At 51.5% G+C, this 19,993-nt stretch overlaps 5 protein-coding genes and 1 non-coding gene across 6 annotated transcripts; 4 read left to right on the top strand and 2 right to left on the bottom strand.

The window, feature by feature from the left end:
- Positions 1 to 4,143: 4,143 nt before the first annotated feature.
- On the bottom strand, positions 4,144 to 5,144 carry J4E87_010556 (uncharacterized protein; the record flags this gene model as incomplete). Its single annotated transcript, XM_049382129.1, has 2 exons — positions 4,144 to 4,631; positions 4,700 to 5,144. 2 exons carry the CDS (start codon positions 5,142 to 5,144, stop codon positions 4,144 to 4,146), a joined length of 933 nt encoding a protein of 310 aa, XP_049228116.1.
- A 1,099-nt stretch (positions 5,145 to 6,243) lies between these two features.
- Positions 6,244 to 9,623, top strand: J4E87_010557 (uncharacterized protein; the record flags this gene model as incomplete). Its single annotated transcript, XM_049382130.1, has 6 exons — positions 6,244 to 6,439; positions 6,511 to 7,075; positions 7,129 to 7,289; positions 7,407 to 7,880; positions 7,934 to 8,926; positions 8,983 to 9,623. 6 exons carry the CDS (start codon positions 6,244 to 6,246, stop codon positions 9,621 to 9,623), a joined length of 3,030 nt encoding a protein of 1,009 aa, XP_049228117.1.
- Positions 9,624 to 11,838: 2,215 nt separating this feature from the next.
- J4E87_010558 (uncharacterized protein) lies at positions 11,839 to 12,765 on the top strand (the record flags this gene model as incomplete). The annotated part of the gene is made up of 2 exons (XM_049382131.1): positions 11,839 to 12,053; positions 12,111 to 12,765. The coding sequence occupies 2 exons, from the start codon at positions 11,839 to 11,841 to the stop codon at positions 12,763 to 12,765; spliced, it is 870 nt and encodes a 289-aa protein (XP_049228118.1).
- A 3,146-nt stretch (positions 12,766 to 15,911) lies between these two features.
- J4E87_010559 lies at positions 15,912 to 15,998 on the top strand. The gene has a single exon. It is a non-coding gene; the product is annotated as a tRNA-Gly (tRNA).
- A 330-nt stretch (positions 15,999 to 16,328) lies between these two features.
- On the top strand, positions 16,329 to 17,429 carry J4E87_010560 (uncharacterized protein; the record flags this gene model as incomplete). Its single annotated transcript, XM_049382132.1, has 3 exons — positions 16,329 to 16,372; positions 16,424 to 16,794; positions 16,870 to 17,429. 3 exons carry the CDS (start codon positions 16,329 to 16,331, stop codon positions 17,427 to 17,429), a joined length of 975 nt encoding a protein of 324 aa, XP_049228119.1.
- Positions 17,430 to 17,688: 259 nt separating this feature from the next.
- LYS3 (Saccharopine dehydrogenase [NADP(+), L-glutamate-forming]) lies at positions 17,689 to 19,305 on the bottom strand (the record flags this gene model as incomplete). Its single annotated transcript, XM_049382133.1, has 5 exons — positions 17,689 to 18,882; positions 18,932 to 19,049; positions 19,099 to 19,128; positions 19,180 to 19,240; positions 19,290 to 19,305. The coding sequence occupies 5 exons, from the start codon at positions 19,303 to 19,305 to the stop codon at positions 17,689 to 17,691; spliced, it is 1,419 nt and encodes a 472-aa protein (XP_049228120.1).
- Positions 19,306 to 19,993: the final 688 nt, after the last annotated feature.

Consider the following 19,993-nt stretch of genomic DNA (forward strand, 5'->3'; position numbering starts at 1 on the left):
CGAAAACACGATTGTCGGAATTCATGGGCTGAGGCCTTTACACACCTCACCACGACATTGCGCGGTGTTCACGTCCGACCTCAACGAGGGTGCGTGGGCTGTCTGCCGAGCTCCAGCAGTTCATCTTCGAGCACTCGTACCACTGGCGCCCACGTTGCCATCAAGGGTACAGCTCGAGCTGTCCGAAAAGTCATTCCAGCATTTCTTATGGTTTTGTCCATCGAAAGAATCAGGAAAACAGAACATGAGTCGAGATCCGCGGACGCGCGGGTACATAAACTTCCCTCGACGTCCCGGTTTTTCTCTTCTTCAACACACACTCCTGTTCTTATTTACCAAAATTGGAATTAGGGCTCCAAATGGCCGCTGCCTCTTGCTCCAAAAGTCCTACAGAAGGCCAGAATGAGCGACCGCTCTTCCTGCCTCGTCTTCCAAGAAACACCCGAAGAACTGGCATGTGCGAGTGCGTCTCCGAAAAATCTTTAATGCACTTTTCTATGTGCGGTGAAGACCTCTTGCTGCTAAAATAGCACGAACAACCCGTCATGGTGCCTGTCGTCCCGGCATCTGGAGCCTACATCGCACCCTTCGGATCGAAACCCACGAGCCAATTCCGTATGTGTTCGGCAACACCTCATAAGATGCTGGAAAGAACGAAAGTATGCGCAGTTGTCGCCATGAGCTGTCCGGCTTCCTTTGCTCCCGCTAGACGACGCGGAGCGTACAAAAGCCGCTCTTGAAGTGTACATGGTATCTTCTATCATCCACATTCAATTCGTGGACTCCAAAAATGACCGAGTCATGTTGGATGGGGTCCGCCTGCTGGTTTCGCACAAACAAAAATACGACTGTGCCTTAGAATATGTTTTCGACGGACCGAAACAACGACAAATTTTACCGATGAGCGGCATCTGCGCTCTCGGCTTCCAGCTCAACAGTACACCCAAATCAAGAAGTCTTTCTTCCGGCTCGGCAGTACACCCAGATCAAGAAGTCTTTCTTCCAGCGCGGAGAAACCCGCTTCGACCTCGGCGGTGGTGTTGAGGCTTTCTGGGGTGTCTTCTTCTATCGACAACACGCAACTCCATCTAGGTTTCACTAAAACATTAATCACCCACCTGCCATGGTGTCCGGTCCTTCTGAAAGCAAGGAATCAAATCGATATGGTCTTCCGACTCAAAACGCCACAGAATTTGTTCATGTGTGCGCTCCGGATCCAGCACACAACAAAACAAATATCACTGGCATTACTTGCTATGGAGCAAACCGCAAGTTCTCTGTCTCTACACAAAAGATTTGGATATCAATGCTATGGTGTTCTGCTTTTGGTGGGACGGGTCGCCAACGGCACCTTCTGGCGTGCTCAAGAGCTCACCCGCGCTATTGGCCAAGTCTTCAACTGTCACCCGCCTCAGTTCGATGGCTTTCTGCGCTACTCAAAATGTTAGGATAGTTAGGCATGACTCTCTGGTTTGGAGGAACGAGGGTTCTCGCGGATGCTGGGGTTCTATTTCAATGTATATAAAAGGGCTATCGTCTTCGCTTTCTACTACTTGTGTTCTACACCTGGGATTGTTTGCATCAAAAACGAATGGCTATCAATCGATAGGGTCTGCTCTTTTCAAAAACACTACTGCGGAGTTTGATGGCTTCTCGGCCTGGAGCATTGCGCATATTCGATAGATGACATAGTTCGAATTCAACTCATATCAACAAACATCATCATCTTATTACATGGCTACAATCCTATGTGATCTTTCCTCCTAGCAAAAATATAATGCACTCACCTGATGACATCCTGCTCTTCTCAAATGTTCTACCGCGCCGCTCCATGGTTTCTCGGATCCAAACAATGCTCAACACGGTGGACGGCAGAGTCTGACCTCACCCTCACATATAAAGCCGCCTTTGTTCTTGCCTTCTTTCTTCTCTATTTCTCCGCACGTCTACTTCTTTTACACCAAAAATTGTGCCACTCTCTACTATGGCTTCGTGGACTTCTTCCAAAAAAACGACCATTCCTTGGATGACTGTCCGACCTGAAAGTCTCGAGATACGCTTCGATGACGAGGCTCCACTTCGTCCTCAAACATAAAGCCCGTCGTCTTCTCGCTTCCATCCTTGACTGTCACTCCACACTGCTGCTCTCTGCATACCGAAAATGGAGTGGCTGTGCTGTATGGTTTCGTGGACTTCTTCCCTCAAAGTTTATTGTATCGTCATAAAGAACTACAGATGGCCGCCATGAAGCTTGGGGTACTGTGGTGCTATCAAGCCCGCCCCAGAACTACATATACATAGACGACTTCGTGATGTCGTTGTCTGTCGACCACCGAAAAGACATACTCAAGCAAAACATGAGAAATCTCGGCCTTAAAAAGCGTCCCTACCGCATCATCGCCTCGGGTCCAGCATAAAATACCGCTTTCTTCGTCGCTCTTTCCTCACTTCATACCACACCTTCGTCTCTCTCAATTAAAACATCCACGAGTCACTATCTATGTTCCTGTGGTCTTCTTCCCAAAAGTACGTTTTGACGCCGTCATGACTTTGCGGCCAGCGAAAGACTTGGATATCTTCCAACCTTATCCATACATTATCCCAGATCCTAAAAACACAGTATTCAACTACATGTCAATTGGTTGAAAGCAAGCAGCAAAACCAACCCCATATGCGGCGAGACATGCCAGAGAAAGTTCCCAATACCTCTCTTGTGCGGTTGAAGTCGTCAAAGACTAACATTTTTAACATATGAGCGCGCAGCTGGAGGACTGTATATATAAACTTCCTGTTTTCGCTACCCCTCTCTTCTTCAGCCACACATTCCTGTTCCGCATATCCAAAGTGTAGAGATGCAGTTGCATGGCGGCTGGCTTCCCTGTCTCCAAAACACAAATGAAACCAGAATATGGTGTGCTGTTCGCAATCGCCAAAAGCATTTACCTTCAAGTTGATGAGCGGCCATCGGGAGAAGTGGATATATAAATACCCTCTTCGCTGCCTCTTTCCTCTTTACCCACACATTGGTCCTGCGAAGATCCAAAATAAATTACTTGCATGGTTGATGGCGGCCGTCTTGCCCGTCTTCTAGGGGAAACTGGATCAGCATTATGGTGTGTTGTCGGAAGTCCCAGGAAGTATCACAGTATCTCGAAATGAGCAAGCAGTGCATAAGGTTTACATAAACCAACCTGCTGCGCTGTCGTAGTACTCTTTATCCACACATTCTCATTCCGCATATCCAAAAACTCAGAACACAAGAATGATGGCAGCCGTCTTGCCGGCCTACTAAAAGGAATTGGAAACAACACTATGCTGTGCTGCTGGAAACCTCAGAGACTATCATACCACATTCCTATTAGTACGCAGTGAGCGGGGTATATATACCCCTCTCCTTTGCGCCGTGTCCTTCTTTCTCATCTACACATTGCCCATTCCGCATGTCCAAAAAGCTCTGGAGCACAGCTTCATGGCAAGAGTCTCTTCCCTCTTCCAAAAAGAGAGACAAGCCAAAACGATGGCGAGCTTGCGGGCTTCGCTGCGATTAAAACGGGCGTTCAAGATCGTGATGAAAGCGACGAACCTGTTTCAAAATGCTATGTGATGAACTCATGGCCGGAACTCCGGTCCGGAGACTCAAAACACGCCTTTCATCGTAACATATGAGTCCGTTGGGAGTGTTGAAAGACTACACCAATGTCCTGATGCTTGCCTCGTTCTGGGATTCGTTTGCTGCGGGTGTATAAAGCCTGGCTCAAAGATTGTTCTCTCCTTCTTCAACCACCTACGCTGTTCTTCTTCAAATTAAAACTGCGGTCAGTTGATGTCATGTTCTTTTGTGACCAGTCTGCTGAAAGTAGCAGACAGCAACAACATGCATGCGAAAAGTGTCGAAAGAGAGGATTTTTGGGGCGCGAGGCTTCTACCAAGCTATTACTGTCATTAAAAGGCTGGAATCGGGAGTGCTGTCGCTGCCCTGCTGTGTTAGGGCTAACATACAGGAAGACATCGAGAGGAACAAGCGTGTATTGCCCGGGCTCAATCGTATGCTTGTATTACGTTAACCCGACCTAGCGTGAGGTCGTTCTCGTCATCTCATCTGGCTCATTCCATCGTCATTACTACCCCTTCCTCAGACCCCTCTTAACCCTGCATCTCAATTCCTCCACTCCCGTGGATTACCTCACCGGTACAATAGCTTCCCAACGGACTAGCAAGATGCACATAACACGTCGCCATCTCCACCGGCATACCCGGGCGATTCAGCGGGCAAGCACCCACACCCAACGAGTCCATCGCATCAGCCGGGTTGTTCTTCGTCGCCGGCTGTAGCGGCGTCCAAATAATGCCTGGCGCAACAGCGTTGACACGGATTCCATTTGGCGCTTGCTGCTGCGCAAGACCACGGGTGAAAGTTACGATGGCGCCCTTTGTAGAGGCGTAGTCGAGAAGCATGGGGTTGGACATGTAGGATGCGACTGAGGCGCTGTTTACGATGCAGTCGCCGCGCTTCATGTGTTTGAGCGCGTATTTGGACATGGCGAACATGGAGATGACGTTGGTGTGGAAGGTCTTTTCGGTTACGTCGAGGTCGATTTCGGTTATGTCTGTGCAGGCTTCTTGCATGGCGGCTGTGGGGATGTTAGTCTGGTGGCTCTTGGTCATGTGATGGTGTTGCTGTAAAGTAGAAGTATCTTACCGTTGTTAACGAGTATGTTCAGCTTGCCAAAGACCTTCATGTGTTGCTCAACGGCTTGCTCGCAGTTCTTCCTCTCCCGCAGGTTGAGTTGCATGAGGTTTGCTTTGCGGCCGGCTTCTTCGATCTTCTTCTTGACGTATTGCGCATCCTCCTCCTCTTCGGGCAAGTACACGATGCTGACATCGGCGCCTTCTCTTGCGAACAGGATTGCTACAGCGCGTCCGATACCAGAGTCTCCACCCGTGATCAACGCGGCCTTGCCTTGCATCAAACCACGACCCTCATACTCCTTAAGGTAGGGTTTCTGGTTCTCGTCCCAGAACTCGAGACGCGACCATTCTGCTTTTTGATCGGTCTTTGCGTCTAGACCAGGGCCGCCTTCTTGGTTTTGAGGTGTGATTTCTGTGGCAGGGTATGCGGTAACTGGGCCTTTGTTGTCGCTCATCTTGAAGGTAGTGTGACTAAAGGTACGTGCAATTGGCCTGATCAGGGTAGAAGAGGTGATTGGCTTCCGGAAAACAAAGTTCGAAGATCTGATGATGGTTGTTTTGAACATCTCTGTCGATCGGGGGGTAGTAATTGTAGGGGCCAGTTTTGGTGGGGTTGGGATTTGATACGATCGTCATCGAGCGTCATCGTTGTAATTCAACACCACGTCACGACGCTGAGTCTGGACTGAGGCTTTTGAAATTGTTTATTAACCGGTGCATAGAATAGCGATAACGAGGACACCAGGTGAGCATTGGCTTACCCATCTGATTGATGGAAGTCGCGTTCTCTGCTCCAAACGCGTCTGAGCCGCTTCGCAGGTGTGCGTGCGTGCACAGATCATCCACGTCGGAAAAGCAACGACACGCTCACAATCGAGGAGAACCTTGGACGAACACCTGCTGAAGGAACGAGGGCCAAGAGTATCGGGTCCGGGACGTATAAGGATATAGTAACTGGAAGATACACCAGCGACCAATATTAACTCCCGCATACAAGCTTCTTTTGAGAAGCTACCTAGGTGATCAGGCCTGGAGCATCATTCTTGCCCCCAACCTCCCGTCGGCAAGGGTATAACGAAGGCTTGCACGTCCATGGAATGATGATAAGGTCTTGTTGATGCAGGTCGGTCACCGCAGCTCTTCGACTACCCGACGTCTCGCGTTCCAACCTAAGCCCGGCCAAGCGTCCGCTAACTTTCACGCAAGCTGAATTTTCTCATGACCAGTCTGCGCAGTGGCAGGCCGACGACAGCATTTCGAAACCATGTGCCACGCATTTCATGCAGCTTGAAGAGAACAGAGGAGAAGATGGAGAGTTTCAGGGTCTTGGAACCTTCGTCATGATTCCATTGGAAGGGGGCGCCATGGCCCTTTCAGGGTTAGTCCGACGACCTTACCCCACCGCCCCTGATCCGTGCCGCCTTCCGCTTCCCGTGTCACCTCACCGTTTGTTCTCCAAGTACTCTGCATCAACGCAGACCCAACCGCCATTGTCTGTGATCCTTGTGAATACTTGAAAGTGCTTCTCGAACAACATTACTCTCTTCAATCGCCATGGACCCATCACTCGAAAGTGATGTTCTAAACCGAAGATCGTTAATTCTAACGTACCGAAATTACAAAAACGACACGGAGTACATCGCTGGTTGGCTCGCATGGACATCGGGGAAATGCGGATACATCAGAGCTATCAACGAGCCGGAGCCTCAGCAGAAGGCGCCGCGGAAGAGGGGAAAGGCAGGCAAAGCTCGTAAGCCAGCCAAGAAAACGCGGAGCCTGTGACCCCAGTTCAATATCCCATACGCGTCTCCGAGTTCGTAGAGATGGCTGAACATATTGCTTCATTTGATCCCAAGATCGAAGTCCCAGCTGCGCTACAACAGGTGTTTGACCGAGTGATCTTAGCTCGGAGCAAAGTGGCCAGTTGGTTCGAGAAAGGGCACTCGACCGATTACGTCAGCAACGACAGGCACTCCTACTTTATCACCGTTCTGGAAAAGGCGGCAAAACTGCTGAAGCCTCTGATACCAGAGACGCCAGTAGTTTCTGAGAACATCAAGCTACAAAACAGGTTCGCCGGGCTTACGGTCGAAGAGACGGACCCACTGGACGATCTCATCACCGAAGTTAAGGAGAAGCAATTGCCCAAAGTCGACCCTATCCCGATTGAGCAAGACGAGGAGAGTCTCGAGCACGACTTCTTCTTCGCTATCGCGACATTTCTTGACGAGATCTACGACGTGCGAGCATGGATTGTGCGAGAGTGGGATGAATATCGGCAGACAGGTGACGGCCTCACACGCGCGGCAGTGCTTGCCAATACAGCCGTCGATCTGGTGCGATCTGCTGAGAATCAATTGGATCAGATGCTCGTTCGTCCCAAGAAGTAAGGCTAAGCCATTGTAGTGCCCGTATACACAAGCTGACGAAGATGATTAGATACCCCGCCAAGGAATACCCTGTTTGGACTCTTCCGGCACTGCTCTACGCTCGCTTGCATGGTTTCTGGGACGGCGATATCAAAGACAATGTCGATAAACTCGTCAAGCCGTCTATGAGAATCCGGCCAAACGATCATCTGTGCGAGCAGGAGACATATTGTATGTGGCACGTCTATAGCGGCCTAAAGGTATTTTTGTTATCACAGACGGGCCCACTTCACACTCGACAATCTCACATAACGCGAGAGTCATTCGGTAGTAACGCAGACAAAATAGCCCTGGAGGTCTTTGAGACCCTGGAATGGGCTCAGTTCTTCGACGTCGCAGGTCATCCTCATCTGTCTCATTTCGCTGTCGACGAGACTGCTCGGGGCATCAAACACATGATAACTTTCAAAGAGATTCCTATATGGCTCACTGTAGCGGTACAGATGTTCTTTGACGTTGAGTCGGTGTTTCAAGAGGAGGGCACGCTTGCAGCGCCTTTTCGCGAGTACAAAGAGACTGTTCGTAAAGCCGCGCAGGATTTCTCCAAAATTGATCCTATGTCCAAAATTGATCCTATCGAGCGGCCATTCAAGGGATCTGCGGATTCCGACAAAAAGATAGCCTCGCTCTATCAGAACATGCGTAACATCTTGAGCGACCATCAAGACTACGCGATTCGTGATCGCTGGGGAAGATTCATCCGGAAGATCAAGGAGGACAAGCATGAGCCACTGAGTAAAACTGTAGACGAGCCGGATTACGGTACGTTTGGATCATACTGGTGTTACAAGAGGGCTAAAACTAACTTGCGACAGTCTTGAAAAGGCATCCGATCCGCTGCGGGCTTCTGAAGTACGAACTACAGCTACAGCTTAATCACAGAGCTTCCAAAATCGAGCATATGGCGGGCGACATCCTTTACATGGCCTGGCTATATGTTGCGGTAAGCCGGATACTGCACCCGGAAATGCCCCGATGGCCTGACATGGAATATCTACTCAACGGTCGACAAGACAAGCTGTTCTTCGGCGAATGGCCAAAGACTCTCGACGAAGTGGGTAAGAAGATTGATCTCGGACGCGGCTACTCTATTGCCAACAAGGCGAGCAATCGGCGTTCAAAGAAGGACACCTGGGACAACAAGCAACTGCGCCGACTCGATGACCCAACTGTGATCGGAGAACTGTTTTTGAAGCGGATGGGTGCGGAACCCAAATCAACAGCAGAAGCCCACGAATGGGTGATGAAGTTAGTCAGCCTGGTGTGCAAGCCAGAGTCGCAGAAGATCTTGGACCGACAAGAAAACTTACCCCAAGGTACTTACGAAACATCGGAGTTCTTGAAGTCCGTGGAATTGCAACGCAAGCCCTTAGCCTTGCTCGGAGAGATTCGCCAGTGGCTCCTAGCGGATGAAAACGACCTGCACTTCGACTGGTTCGGTATGTTGTCTACCTGTACAGACATCTGGAAGACAATCATGCCGGCATTTCGCAAGAATCCCGTGTTCAAAGACGACCCTAACATCTACAACTGGAACGTTAATACTGTAATCACTGTACTCAAGACAGAATCTATCGCGCAAGACATGGGTACGCCTATGCCAATCTTTGAGGCGGTTTGGGAAACTTTAAAGCAGTTCATCCAGATCCCAGTATCAAAGGAAAGCGGCAGCAAAACATGGAAGGGCGATCTACATTTGGCCAAGCTTGTAGATGTTTGCAACCCTGCGATGACGTTGATGAACCCAGGGCCTGTCAGCTTCATGAATCTCTATGCAAACTGGAGTGATGAAGACAAGAGAGACTCTCGTGTGGGCAGAGCAGTTTGGTATGCAATGCAGGCATTTGGTGCTAGGACCGGGAAGGAGAAGAACACCAGAGAGAGAGCGTGAAAGAAGAGACAGATGGCGAAGAGTCAGTCAGCGAGGCATCAGCCGCCGAGGAGCCTGACAACGATACACCCGCGGATGAGGACGAACCCAGCGAGCACTCAGGCAGCCAAGACGATGAGACGGCCGAGATCGACGAAGCAGCTTCGGACGCTGGTAGTGGCATCAGTATTCAGGAATTCTCTTTGGACCTCAATGCGCTCGCTAGCCAGTACAAGAACGGCGGCAACAACATCATCTTTATGGGCAACAAAATGAAAGCGCCGGTAGCCATCAGTCGCGCGCAGATGGGCCAGCTACGTACGGCACCCAATGGGGACTTCGTATTGCCCGGCGGACCCCCAAGCCGGTCTTCTCGAGTACAAATGCTACCCCCACGGAAGTCGAAGCGTGTTCGTGGTGTTCGTGCGATAGCTACGACGCAAGATGCCCCTGATCTGTGTGCTTGCGGTCTCAGCCGGTACGGAGTGAGTGTAAGGCCGATAACGACAATGAACACCAAGGCAGCGAAAGTGGAGCACCAATGTATGGGAGCGCTATTCGAAGGGATCGACGTGCCGGATCGTGATCTTGGAGACGCTATCAAGGTGACACGACGCAAAATTCGAGGTTCGTAAAGTTGGAAAGAAGGAAAGCAGACTCGGAGCTCGTGGCATGGGACCGCGGAGGTAGCATAGCTAGTCAATGTATGTAGTCGACCACGATGTCCTCCGCACTTAGGTTTCCTGCTAGCGTTCGCTCCATGATACAAACAACGTTCTTCGAAACAGGCTGTTACAGCAACGACAGTGACGACATTGCGAACGTACCACGTACTGCCAGGTGCTTGCTGGAGATGCATCGCACCCTGCCTCCAACCTTCGGCTTTCTTTGCACCCACCAAAAGCTCACAGTAAACAACCACGAACACGACCCCAGCGCATGAACGTTCGCCTTAGAATGCTGCAGCAAGGTGCAGATCAAAGCCAATGCAGTTGCACGATAGACGCTGGAAATAAAGTTCTCGCACAAAACCAATACCCGGGTGCGTGTTTTCGCTAACAGAGACATGCCGACGGACGATCAGGTAGGTTACCGCTGCTAATACCCATGGGATTGTTTCCGAAAAGCAATTTAGATGCAGGTCGCACGCGGCGCAGCTTTTCAAGATCACCAGGAACACTTCAATGCGTTGCTTTTGATGGACTATTGTACCATACTTGGACGATTGGCCGACAGCAACACAGGAAATTGCATATGGCCTGCGCCACGAAATGACGCTGGAACAACACTCCAAGATACCAGGCGTACAACACAGAGTTTCTATCTTTACTGGCATGCCATACGTTCGCTTGTTCAAACTGTCGAAAGGAATGGAAAACGACCTCAAGAGGTCGCTCTTGTCCAATTGTGGTGTCCGGAGAAGGGTAGACAAAGCGGGGCGCTTGATGGGCGTCTGCGATGTTACTAATCGTGCGACTACCATATTTGACTACCTTGTTTGGTAATCTCCATACGTCAGTAAGCTAATGTCGACGCCGCACACTCCCTACCGATAGTCGTCACGGCCGGCAGACTTCCAAAACGCGCTCGCATGCATCCGAATCCTCCGGATCAGACGGGCGCACAACTCAACGAGGAAGGTCAGGCCTTCCTCGTGGCGACATGTCGATCGTTGAGCGGAGAGCCAGCATCTGGACCAGAGTGGAGGAAAAGTACCAAGGCTTTCGGCAGTGCTCACGCGTGTCGCTCGTATTACCAGGGAGGCCGGAAAGCGATCAGTTGCTACGATTTCAAATGCGCGTTCGGTAAGAGTTCGCCAACCTGCGTTGTTTGAAACATAGCACGGCATTGTCTCAAACAACCAGACGTTTTCGTCGCAGGAGTGAACCAAAATTGCTGCATGCGCCGGTGATATGTTGGGAAGCGATGGGTCTTGTCGATAGGCTGTTTATCGATAGCCCTCTGGCGGCTGAAACAGCGGCGTCGTGCGGCAGCGGAAGCCCCGTATTCACCCCTGCTGCCACGACACGCAGCCGAATGGCGATCCGACCACGAGAAAAACAGCCCCAAGTCATTACAAACGAAAACCAACATGACATCACGCCTCTTGATTCGTTCTTTTGCGTGATGAGGTTGATCTCGGTGTTTTCCGAGATCCACCGTAAATCTTGAGACTTCGATGTCTGGGCTTCGAGAATACGAAATGTACGTATGCAAACTCCACATGAGGTTGAGAATGGCACAGCAGGCTGAGACACCGACAGCTGCGTGACAGAATTAGTACTATGCAATAAGAAGGGGCACAGTTCGTCATCTCTACGCCGTACGTAGGCGCGCAGATGACTACCAATGATAGTGGGTGTGTTCCTCTACACGCCGGGCGAACCCAGTTCGTGACTAAGAAACTAGTTCTTTCGTACCTACATTAGCGTCAGGCACACACTCCACCAGCTGAGCGCCGGCGCAGCTCTTTGGTCAGCAGGCCGCCTGTCAGAGACAGCAGAAGCCACCGTGCAAACCCCTCACGGGCGTCGGGAAATGCGGGGCGAAAAGTAAGCGCCTCCGAAATGATGGCCTGGACATTCCGGGCCACCTTGGCTGCTTCTGGAATGCTGGGTGGTGAGCATTCTTAAGGGCTGCTGCTCGCCCTTGCAGAGGGATATCCTTCACGCTCACAGCAAGCAAGTCACTCTCTCTTCAGTCATTCATTGACCAGTCATTCATTCTATAGCCCGGTGCTATCAACAAAACACTCATTCTTTATCACATTCTTTGTCACATTCTTTACATATACCCACCAACAAATATACCCAAAGAACCATTATCCCTACGACCAACATCAACTCAACCATGTCTATGTCCAAGATCTTCCAGACTGGCGCTCTTGTAGCTGCCCTCATCTCCACCGTGGCCGGCCACACCTCTGTCGAGCAGTTCGAGGCTGGAGGCAAGACCTACCCCGGTTTCCGTCAGGCTTCCAAGCAGGATCCTGGTAACAAGTCGCCTGCTTGGTGGACCAACCAGGGTTGGGGATACCAGCCCATCTACGGCGACAAGCTGAGCCAGTACGTTTATACCAACCCTAGTTCTACCCTTTCGTGCATGTACTAACCAAACTCCAGCCCCGACATCATTGCCCACAAGGATGCCTCCCCCTCCCCATACACCGTCGAAGCCCCCGCCGGCCAAGACGTAACCTTCCACTGGCACCACGAGGGCAGCTGCGGCTCCGGAGAAGAGGGCTGGGACTGCTCTCACCACGGCTGGACAGCCACCTACATGGCATCCTGCAACGGCGACTGCAAGAACGTCGACAAGACGAAGCTCGAGTTCTTCAAGATCCACCAAAGCGCGCTCCTCGACTACCGCAAGGGCCGCTACTCCTCCGGCCAAGCCCAAGGCCAGACCGGCTACTGGGGCACCGACGCCATCTTCTACGACAACGGAAACACCCAGAAGGTTACTATTCCTTCTGAGATCCCCAGCGGAAACTACGTCCTCAGGACTGAGGTTGTGTCTATCCACAACAACGGCGATGTTAGCCAGCGCCAGTTCTGGCCTCAGGCTTTCAACATCAAGGTCACTGGTGGTGACGACAGCAAGCAGGTCCCTGCTGGAAAGAAGGGTACTGAGCTGTACAAGGCTAGCGATGAGCTTCTCCAGTGGGACCTTTACTGGCACCAGGTTGGTGAGACCATCGAGGATGCGCCTGGTCCTAAGCTCGCTGCTGTCGCTTCCGTTCAGAAGCGTGCTCACGCTCGTGACTTCTCTGCTTAGGCAACCCTTTTTACACTTTCTTCTTCCTCCTCTTCTTCTTTCTCCGTCTGATTAGGGATGGCTGGTCGCACGCTATACGGGTTAGCTGCGCGGATTACAAAATGGTTTATACGGGCATGGGATGGGGTTTAGGCTTTCGCGGACTGGGACTGGGATTCTTCTTCTTGGGCATCACTTTCGGTTGGACTGGGTCTTTCGATGAGGATGATGCTGCGACGACCTTTTTATGATTCACTTCCTAGATACACTTAGGCATTACTGCAATGCAAGTTTCGAGCACTGCGCTCAACCACACAATGGTTCTGATCTTCATGGTTTCGTGACGTCTTTTCTGTGTCTTTCTCGTGCCAGCTTAGTATTCAACGTATGTGTAACTCGTGACCGTCTTCATTTGCTCGCCCATGTGGATTCCGCTTGACTCGCCAGATGGCAACTTTGCTCCCTTGGTCTCATAAGATGTACACCCTCGCTGGGTTTTCGTAGTGCTCGCTCGGTATCTTCACGCCCTCACGGTCCTGCCATTGCACACCCATAGTCCATGCATGGAGACGCATCATCATCATCCACCAGACATCTTCATACGAGAACTTCGCAAAGCTGGGTCTGCGACGCTCCATCTTCTCGACGAACTTTGGTACATTCTCGGCATATATGTATGCACGTTCCGTAAAGATTGGATCTCGGTTGGTTGGAAGCGAAGCGCTGTCTCGTATTTTGTCGCGTCCATTGCTGATGTTCTCCTCGGCCTGCTGGAGGCTATGGGCGTTGACTTCGATGTGACAAGGTATAAGGTTCTTATACATTTGGTCGAAATCTAAGCCCTCAGTGCAGCAGAAATACTGTGTTGTGGCATCAAAAGCCTGTCGAAAGATTGGCTTTGCGTTCCACGGTCGATAAAACATCGCGAAGAGTTTATGATGTTGTTGTTCCCAGGCCTCATAAAAGCCTAGCACGTGCTTGCACGGCTCCGAGAGTGTTTTTTCACGCCTTTTGAGCTCAGATTTCCACGCGTTACGTGACTCATGTCTTTCGCCCATTGTTGTTAATGGGAACGGGAACGGGTTATCGATCACGTTTGTGAGAGTGGCATCGATTGGGAGCCATCTGCACCACAGCCCAAGGATGTCAGTAAAAGCGGGGAGTCTATGAGCAGGATCCTGGTGCGATAAACTGGCTTCCAAAGCTTTTTCTACGTCTGAACATATATTCAGATCCCCTACCGCACGTCTCCAATTCACACTTCCAGGTGTTTGTATATCCCTCAGATAAAGGCATGGTTCGACCGGAAGTCCTCTGACAGGGAATGATCCACTGCCGGAAACAATCCCGAAAGTCAACTAACGTTTGTGAGCTAAGACTATACAAAGATAAACAGTGCGGCATTCCGTGAGCTGCGCTTTGTCTCGGAGACATGTCGCAAATTTGGCTTTGAGCGATACCTTACCTTTAACAAAGTCGTTGGGAAGATGTGGGAAAATAGCAGTAAACCAATAATGCCTTACACGTACCTGGTCTGCAACCTTGCTAGGTAGACGGTGTCGGACGGCTTGTTTAGATGCATCCGTGCTGTATTCCACCACCAGTCCCATACCACGTACGATAGAAGTAGACAAGCTTCGACCGCCACCAACTGCACGCATTATGCCTTCATCGAGTCGAAAATCTGTCCAGTTCATATCTAAACTGTAGGCCATAGTGATCAAACAGCCGAGCGTAGTGCTAGCGATCGGTCGTACAACGTCTGGTGGCATAAAATCCCAAGAACGAGTCTTCCCTATGTCCATGGACAATTAGCTAAGTCTAATCTTTTACTGATGGCTTTTGCTGATGACTTACTCGAGATGGAGATCGATGCCAGATCTGTTCTAATTCCAAGAAAATCTCGTTTAATCGCAAGTATCATACACTGCCGTTTGATCAAGCCCCATCCGCCCATTCCCTGGACGTCATGAATATCATTCAGTAGATCAAACCATGTAGCTACATCTTCACCTATGTCTACGCGTGTCGAAACTCTTTCTCAGCGTCTGCATCCCAGAAAAGTTTGTATTGCAGGAGATTGAATGCTTACCTTCTTTTTCCCGGCGGTTAGGAGGGCAAAAAGTACCAACGCGTGAGGCCCGATCACCCAGCAGTGCAGCTGGCTCCGAGGGAGTAATCAGATATCGTGATATATTTTGCCTGAGAAAGGCAGCGTACTTCGAAGGTCGTCCATTTTCGTTCAAATAGAAAGAACGTCGCCGATCACCCTCAGTCATTGTGGCGATCTGAAAATGAGGTGTCGTCACCTTGACTTCGTATCGAAACGAGCTCCTTTTCATAGTTAACACACTGGGGAAAATGATAGTGGATCTTTTCCACGTTGGACAATTGACCATCTGAATTTCAACTCAACCAGTTTGTACCAGTCTCCAATCACGGAGCGCTGGCATCTACGATACCCGTCCGCTGTTGAAAAGAGTTGTGCGATGAATTGACCAGCGGAGATGACCAGTGCGGAAATTGCGATGGCTAAGGCTGCCGTTGCCACGTCGGTTTCGCTGACCATGCTGTTGTGTATGCGTTGATGAAAGGATGAGGCGTAGGTGAATTTGGAAGAGGAAGAGCGAGGTATCGACAGGACACTAGAGATCCTTCGGGTACTGCTGCATCAAACGTTATGCAGCCCCTCGCCTCTGCGGACTGACTTGATCCAATCTCTTTGCGAGTAGAATTTACCCCTGTATCATCGACAGCGTGACACTTGTTCGCGCAGTGCAGGTGAGCTGCTGCGAGCGAACCAATTGCCAGATCCACGGTCGTGCACCCACCTCGGATGATCGGATCATGGAAGATTGCTGGAGACGAAAGAAGTTGCATCGTAACAAACTTTCGATACCTTGTAGGTTATTGCTGTGCCGCATGCAGTGTAAGTTAGCATGGAGAAGGCGCAGACCTAAGCGCCAGCACCCCGCTCCTGCCATCTCATCCCACCTCAGCCCCGCCATTTGCATGCGTCGGCTAATACAAGACGCCATAACAGCTTTGGAGCTATGAATCAGACACAAGATACCGTGACTGTATTGCTGCATGGATCAAAGACCGCTGGACTCGTAGTATCCATGACTTTATAAACGCACAAGTTCAATCATTAGCTAATCTTCACCGCGGCAATGGTTTAAGGGTAAAATCCAAGCTTCCCACGCTTCATACGTAGCCTGCTTGGGCTCCGAGTTCGAGTCTCGGTTGCCGCAAACCTCAATGTTTTTTGCTCCTGTTGTGTCCATGAAGTTTGCCTCTCTGCCAAACTTCCGCGCGTCGGAATAGAGAGGCTTCTCTTTTTGCGCAGCGTCGCGAGATGATACTAGCGCAGCGCGTCGAAAGAAGAAGAACAGAGGGGATTAAGAAGTGACTTGAGAAGTAAGTACCACAAACAATAATGTGCGATAGGAGTTGAAGACGTGCGTGAGGCTAATGTGGGGTTCAGCAGCCGCCCGTAGCGCTGCGTCATCGCTCCCAAACACGATCCAGAAGCTCTCCAGCAACACCAAGGCACCACCCCACCGACCCCTCAACCACCCGATATGGCTTCCAAGATCGAAAAGACGCTTGCGCGACAACGCGAAAAGTAATATCAGACCTCATTATTACGCAAGACGCTATCGCTAACCCCACCCAGAATCGCAGAAGGCCAATTCTACGAAGCCCACCAACAACTCCGCGTAATCGCATCCCGATACACCAAAGCCTCCGATTGGGCATCCGCAACCTCCATCCTACACTCTGGCGCGCTATCTCTTCTCCAAGCGGGTCAAGGTGGCTCAGGCGGCGACCTATGCATATTCCTCCTCGACGTATACAACAAGGGGGAGGTGAAGGTAGACGCAGAGAGTAAAGGACGGCTACTAGGCCTTCTGCGCGCCTTTCCCAAGGATGAGCCTACAAAGAAGAAGTTCGTGGGCGAGATGGTAGCATGGAGTAGTCGATTTGGCGATTATCCCGCCGGCGACCCAGAGATACACCATGTCGCGGGAGGACTATACGCTGAAGGTACGCCCCTCACCTCCCCTACTCTAGCCCCATCCCCGTTCCCACAACCCCATACTAACACAACCCTCCCCACAGACCTTGAACCCTACGAAGCAGAACGCCACCTCCTCCTCGGCACCCAAGACTCCGCCTCAACCCTCTCCTCCCTCCACTACACCTGGTACACCTCCGACGCGCCCCACACCGCGCCCCTCTACCTCGCCCGCGGCACCCTCCCCTACCTACTCACAGGAAACCTGCGCGCCGCAAACAAACACTACCTCCTCTTCACCTCGTCCCTGCAACGCGCGCCGAACCCGCCCACGCAGCCCGTCTCTACAAAGTCCTCCGACTTCACCGTATACCCTTCGTTACCTCTGCTCAATTTCCTAGGACTATTGTTGCTGAGTGTGGAGCGCGGGGACCCGAGTCTGTGGAGGCAGCTCAAGAGCCATTATGCGGGGGATCTGAAGGATGTGAATTGGGGGGAGGCGTTGGATCAGGTGGGCGAGATGTATTTTGGGATCAAGATTCCGAGGCAGGGGAACCCGATGTTTGATATGCTGGGGAGTATGTTTGGGGGTGGGATGGGCGGTGGTGGTGCGCCGGCGAAGAAGGCTGTTGGTGGGAGGCCGCCGGCTGCTGGGCTGGATTGAGTGGGTTGTACAGATACGGGGTGTTAGATGGAGAAGTTCTGCGCTTGCATTACCTAGATGGGATGTGTTGCAGAGGCGGAGGGAAAGCTTTTTAGAGTTAGGCACGAGATACAGCAGAAGAGATACCATTTCACCAAACGAGATCAGAATCTGGAAGCGACTGATGTGTTCATTCAGTCATCTCAAAGCTTATAAGCTTTTGTCTATACCTACCATGTCCATCAAATACCTTCTTCCTTCTTGCATCCAGACGACCACCTTACATAGGCACAGTCTTCTCCTTAAACACAACGCCATACTGGTCCTCAAGCGTCTTCATCAACGGGCGGCAGATCTCGGGGCTCATAGGAGCAAGGATACCCTTTTCGCTCAGTGTACCATCAAGCACCTGCTGCACAGCAACCGCGCAAGGAACACCAACAAGCTTAGCCATGGCAGAGTAACCCTTAGGGTCACCGTAATCAGCCAGCGTGCAAGTACGAACAGCCTTGCTGCCGTCCTTGTTCTCAATCTCGAACCTGTGCTGCAGCATGACCATGTCGCGCTCGTCGTTCTCGTACTGCATCTTCTTCTCAAGGGTAGCACAGAGGGTATCAAGCGGGTTACCGCGAGCCTCGATCTGCTCGTCGGAGATGAGGCCGATCCACCGGAGACCAGTGATGATGCGGTCCTTCTCTTCTGTGCTGGCGAACTTTGTCCGCGACGAGATAGCCCAGATGAGGTCCTCGTCCTTGTCGCTGCTGGCGCCAATGATCTTGGCGGTTGCGTCGCGCCAGGTGCGCTTCTCGCCTTCCTTGAGGAAGTCCTTGGGGTCTTCGGACAGGAAGCCGATGTCGACGAGGCACTTGATGTATTCTGGGAAACCTTGGTAGCGCAGAGTGCCGCGGATGATGGTCTGGCACTCGGGGATGTTATAGCGCTCCTTGTAGGGTGTGGAGTCGCGGTTGGGGTATGCGACGAAGGCGTAGCCGGGGTAGATGAAGTAGGGCTTTGCTTCGGCCATGAGCTCGGGGCCCTCGACGGACTTGACCTTGCCGTCCTGGTAGAACGCAGCTTGGTTTCTCAGGGCGAGGAGTACACCGCGGGATGACCAGGAGAACTTGTAGCCGAGCGGGTTGTCGGAGCACTCTGGTGCGGGGAGACCGCCGCAGTATGACTTGAAGGAGAGGATCTTGCCACCGGCCTTGTGGACCTCGTCGATGGTGAGGACGGCGGAGAGATGGTCAACACCGGGGTCGACACCGATCTCGTTCATGACGGTGATGCCGGCCTCCTTGGCTTGGGCGTCGAGCTCCATCATCGCGGGCGAGACGTACGAGGTTGTGACGACGTTCTTCTTCTTGCGGATCGCCGACTTGATGACCGTCGCGTGGTATGTGTAGGGGATGAGGGAGATGACAACGTCGACCTTGGCGACTTCGGCGTCGAGGGCGTCGGCATCGTTGACGTCGAGCTGGGTGTTGTTAGCGAGAGCTACGGATGAGTGGGGCATCCGTTCGTACGCTGATGGCGTTGGTGTTGGGGATGCCCTTAGCCAGGTCTTGAGCCTTCTGGAGGGTACGGCATGCGACTGTGACCTTGACGCCAGACTTCGCGAGCACGTCAACAGTTGGGCGTGTACTATTATCATTAGTTTGCTGTAGATTGAGAGGGCTGATAGATAACTTACACGAAACCAGCACCGAGCAGAAGAGCGGTCCTATCCCCAGTTAGCCAAATCCCACCACAACAATCCCAAATGAGCACCTACTTTCCGCTGTATGCTCCAGCAGCCGCCCCGCTGACGTTGCCCATAAGGTTCTGTACTTTGTCTGCGTCGTCAATTAGACAAGTCTTCTTTCAATCGTAAACTCGACTTACTTGTGATGGCTTCCATGATGTGTGATTTGAATGTGATTGCCAAGATGTGAAAAAGTTTGGGGCGAGATTATATCTTTGGCGTTGACTCCGGATCGGAATAGAGAGAAATCGGCGGGGTTACTCCGTCATCGCTCCTGAAAGTGGGGCATGCGCGGCGCGTCACGCTGGAGATCTTGGGCTTTGGCAGACCGATGGATGTTCCGAAATCAACCACATTTTGAACATATCACGAAGTAAGACGCGTGTAATATGGTATCTAGGCTGCTGGCCTTGCCGTAGATTTCTTTCACTATTGCCTGAGCGCGTTCTCCAGGCCTGTTTCGCCATGTACAGCGGGATAACGTGCAGCTGCAAATTTTATCTTGCTAAGCAGCGTCCGGAGTCTATATGAGCAGCAGGCATGATTATCGCAGTGCATCTATTCTCATGAGCCAGTTCTTCATATCAATTTGACTTGCTGAAGATGGGATTGGACTGCAGAACATCTGGTCTGGGGCATCTCGAAAAGGGAAGTGGGTCAGTGAGCCGCGCCAAGTCAGCTAGGTCGTATTTCCACTAGCACGGTTTCCGCGGACTTGCCAGGTACGCGTTTCATATGCGACGACGACGAGCACCACCATCCACAACTTTATACCAGGACTGAACATAGCAACTTCCACTGTGACCTACTACCACGCTTACAACAGACGTGTTCTGTAACCACA

This window comes from Alternaria ethzedia, assembly GCF_023757985.1.
Source record: "Alternaria ethzedia strain BMP 0044 chromosome Unknown scaffold_51, whole genome shotgun sequence".
Lineage (NCBI taxonomy): Eukaryota > Fungi > Ascomycota > Dothideomycetes > Pleosporales > Pleosporaceae > Alternaria > Alternaria ethzedia.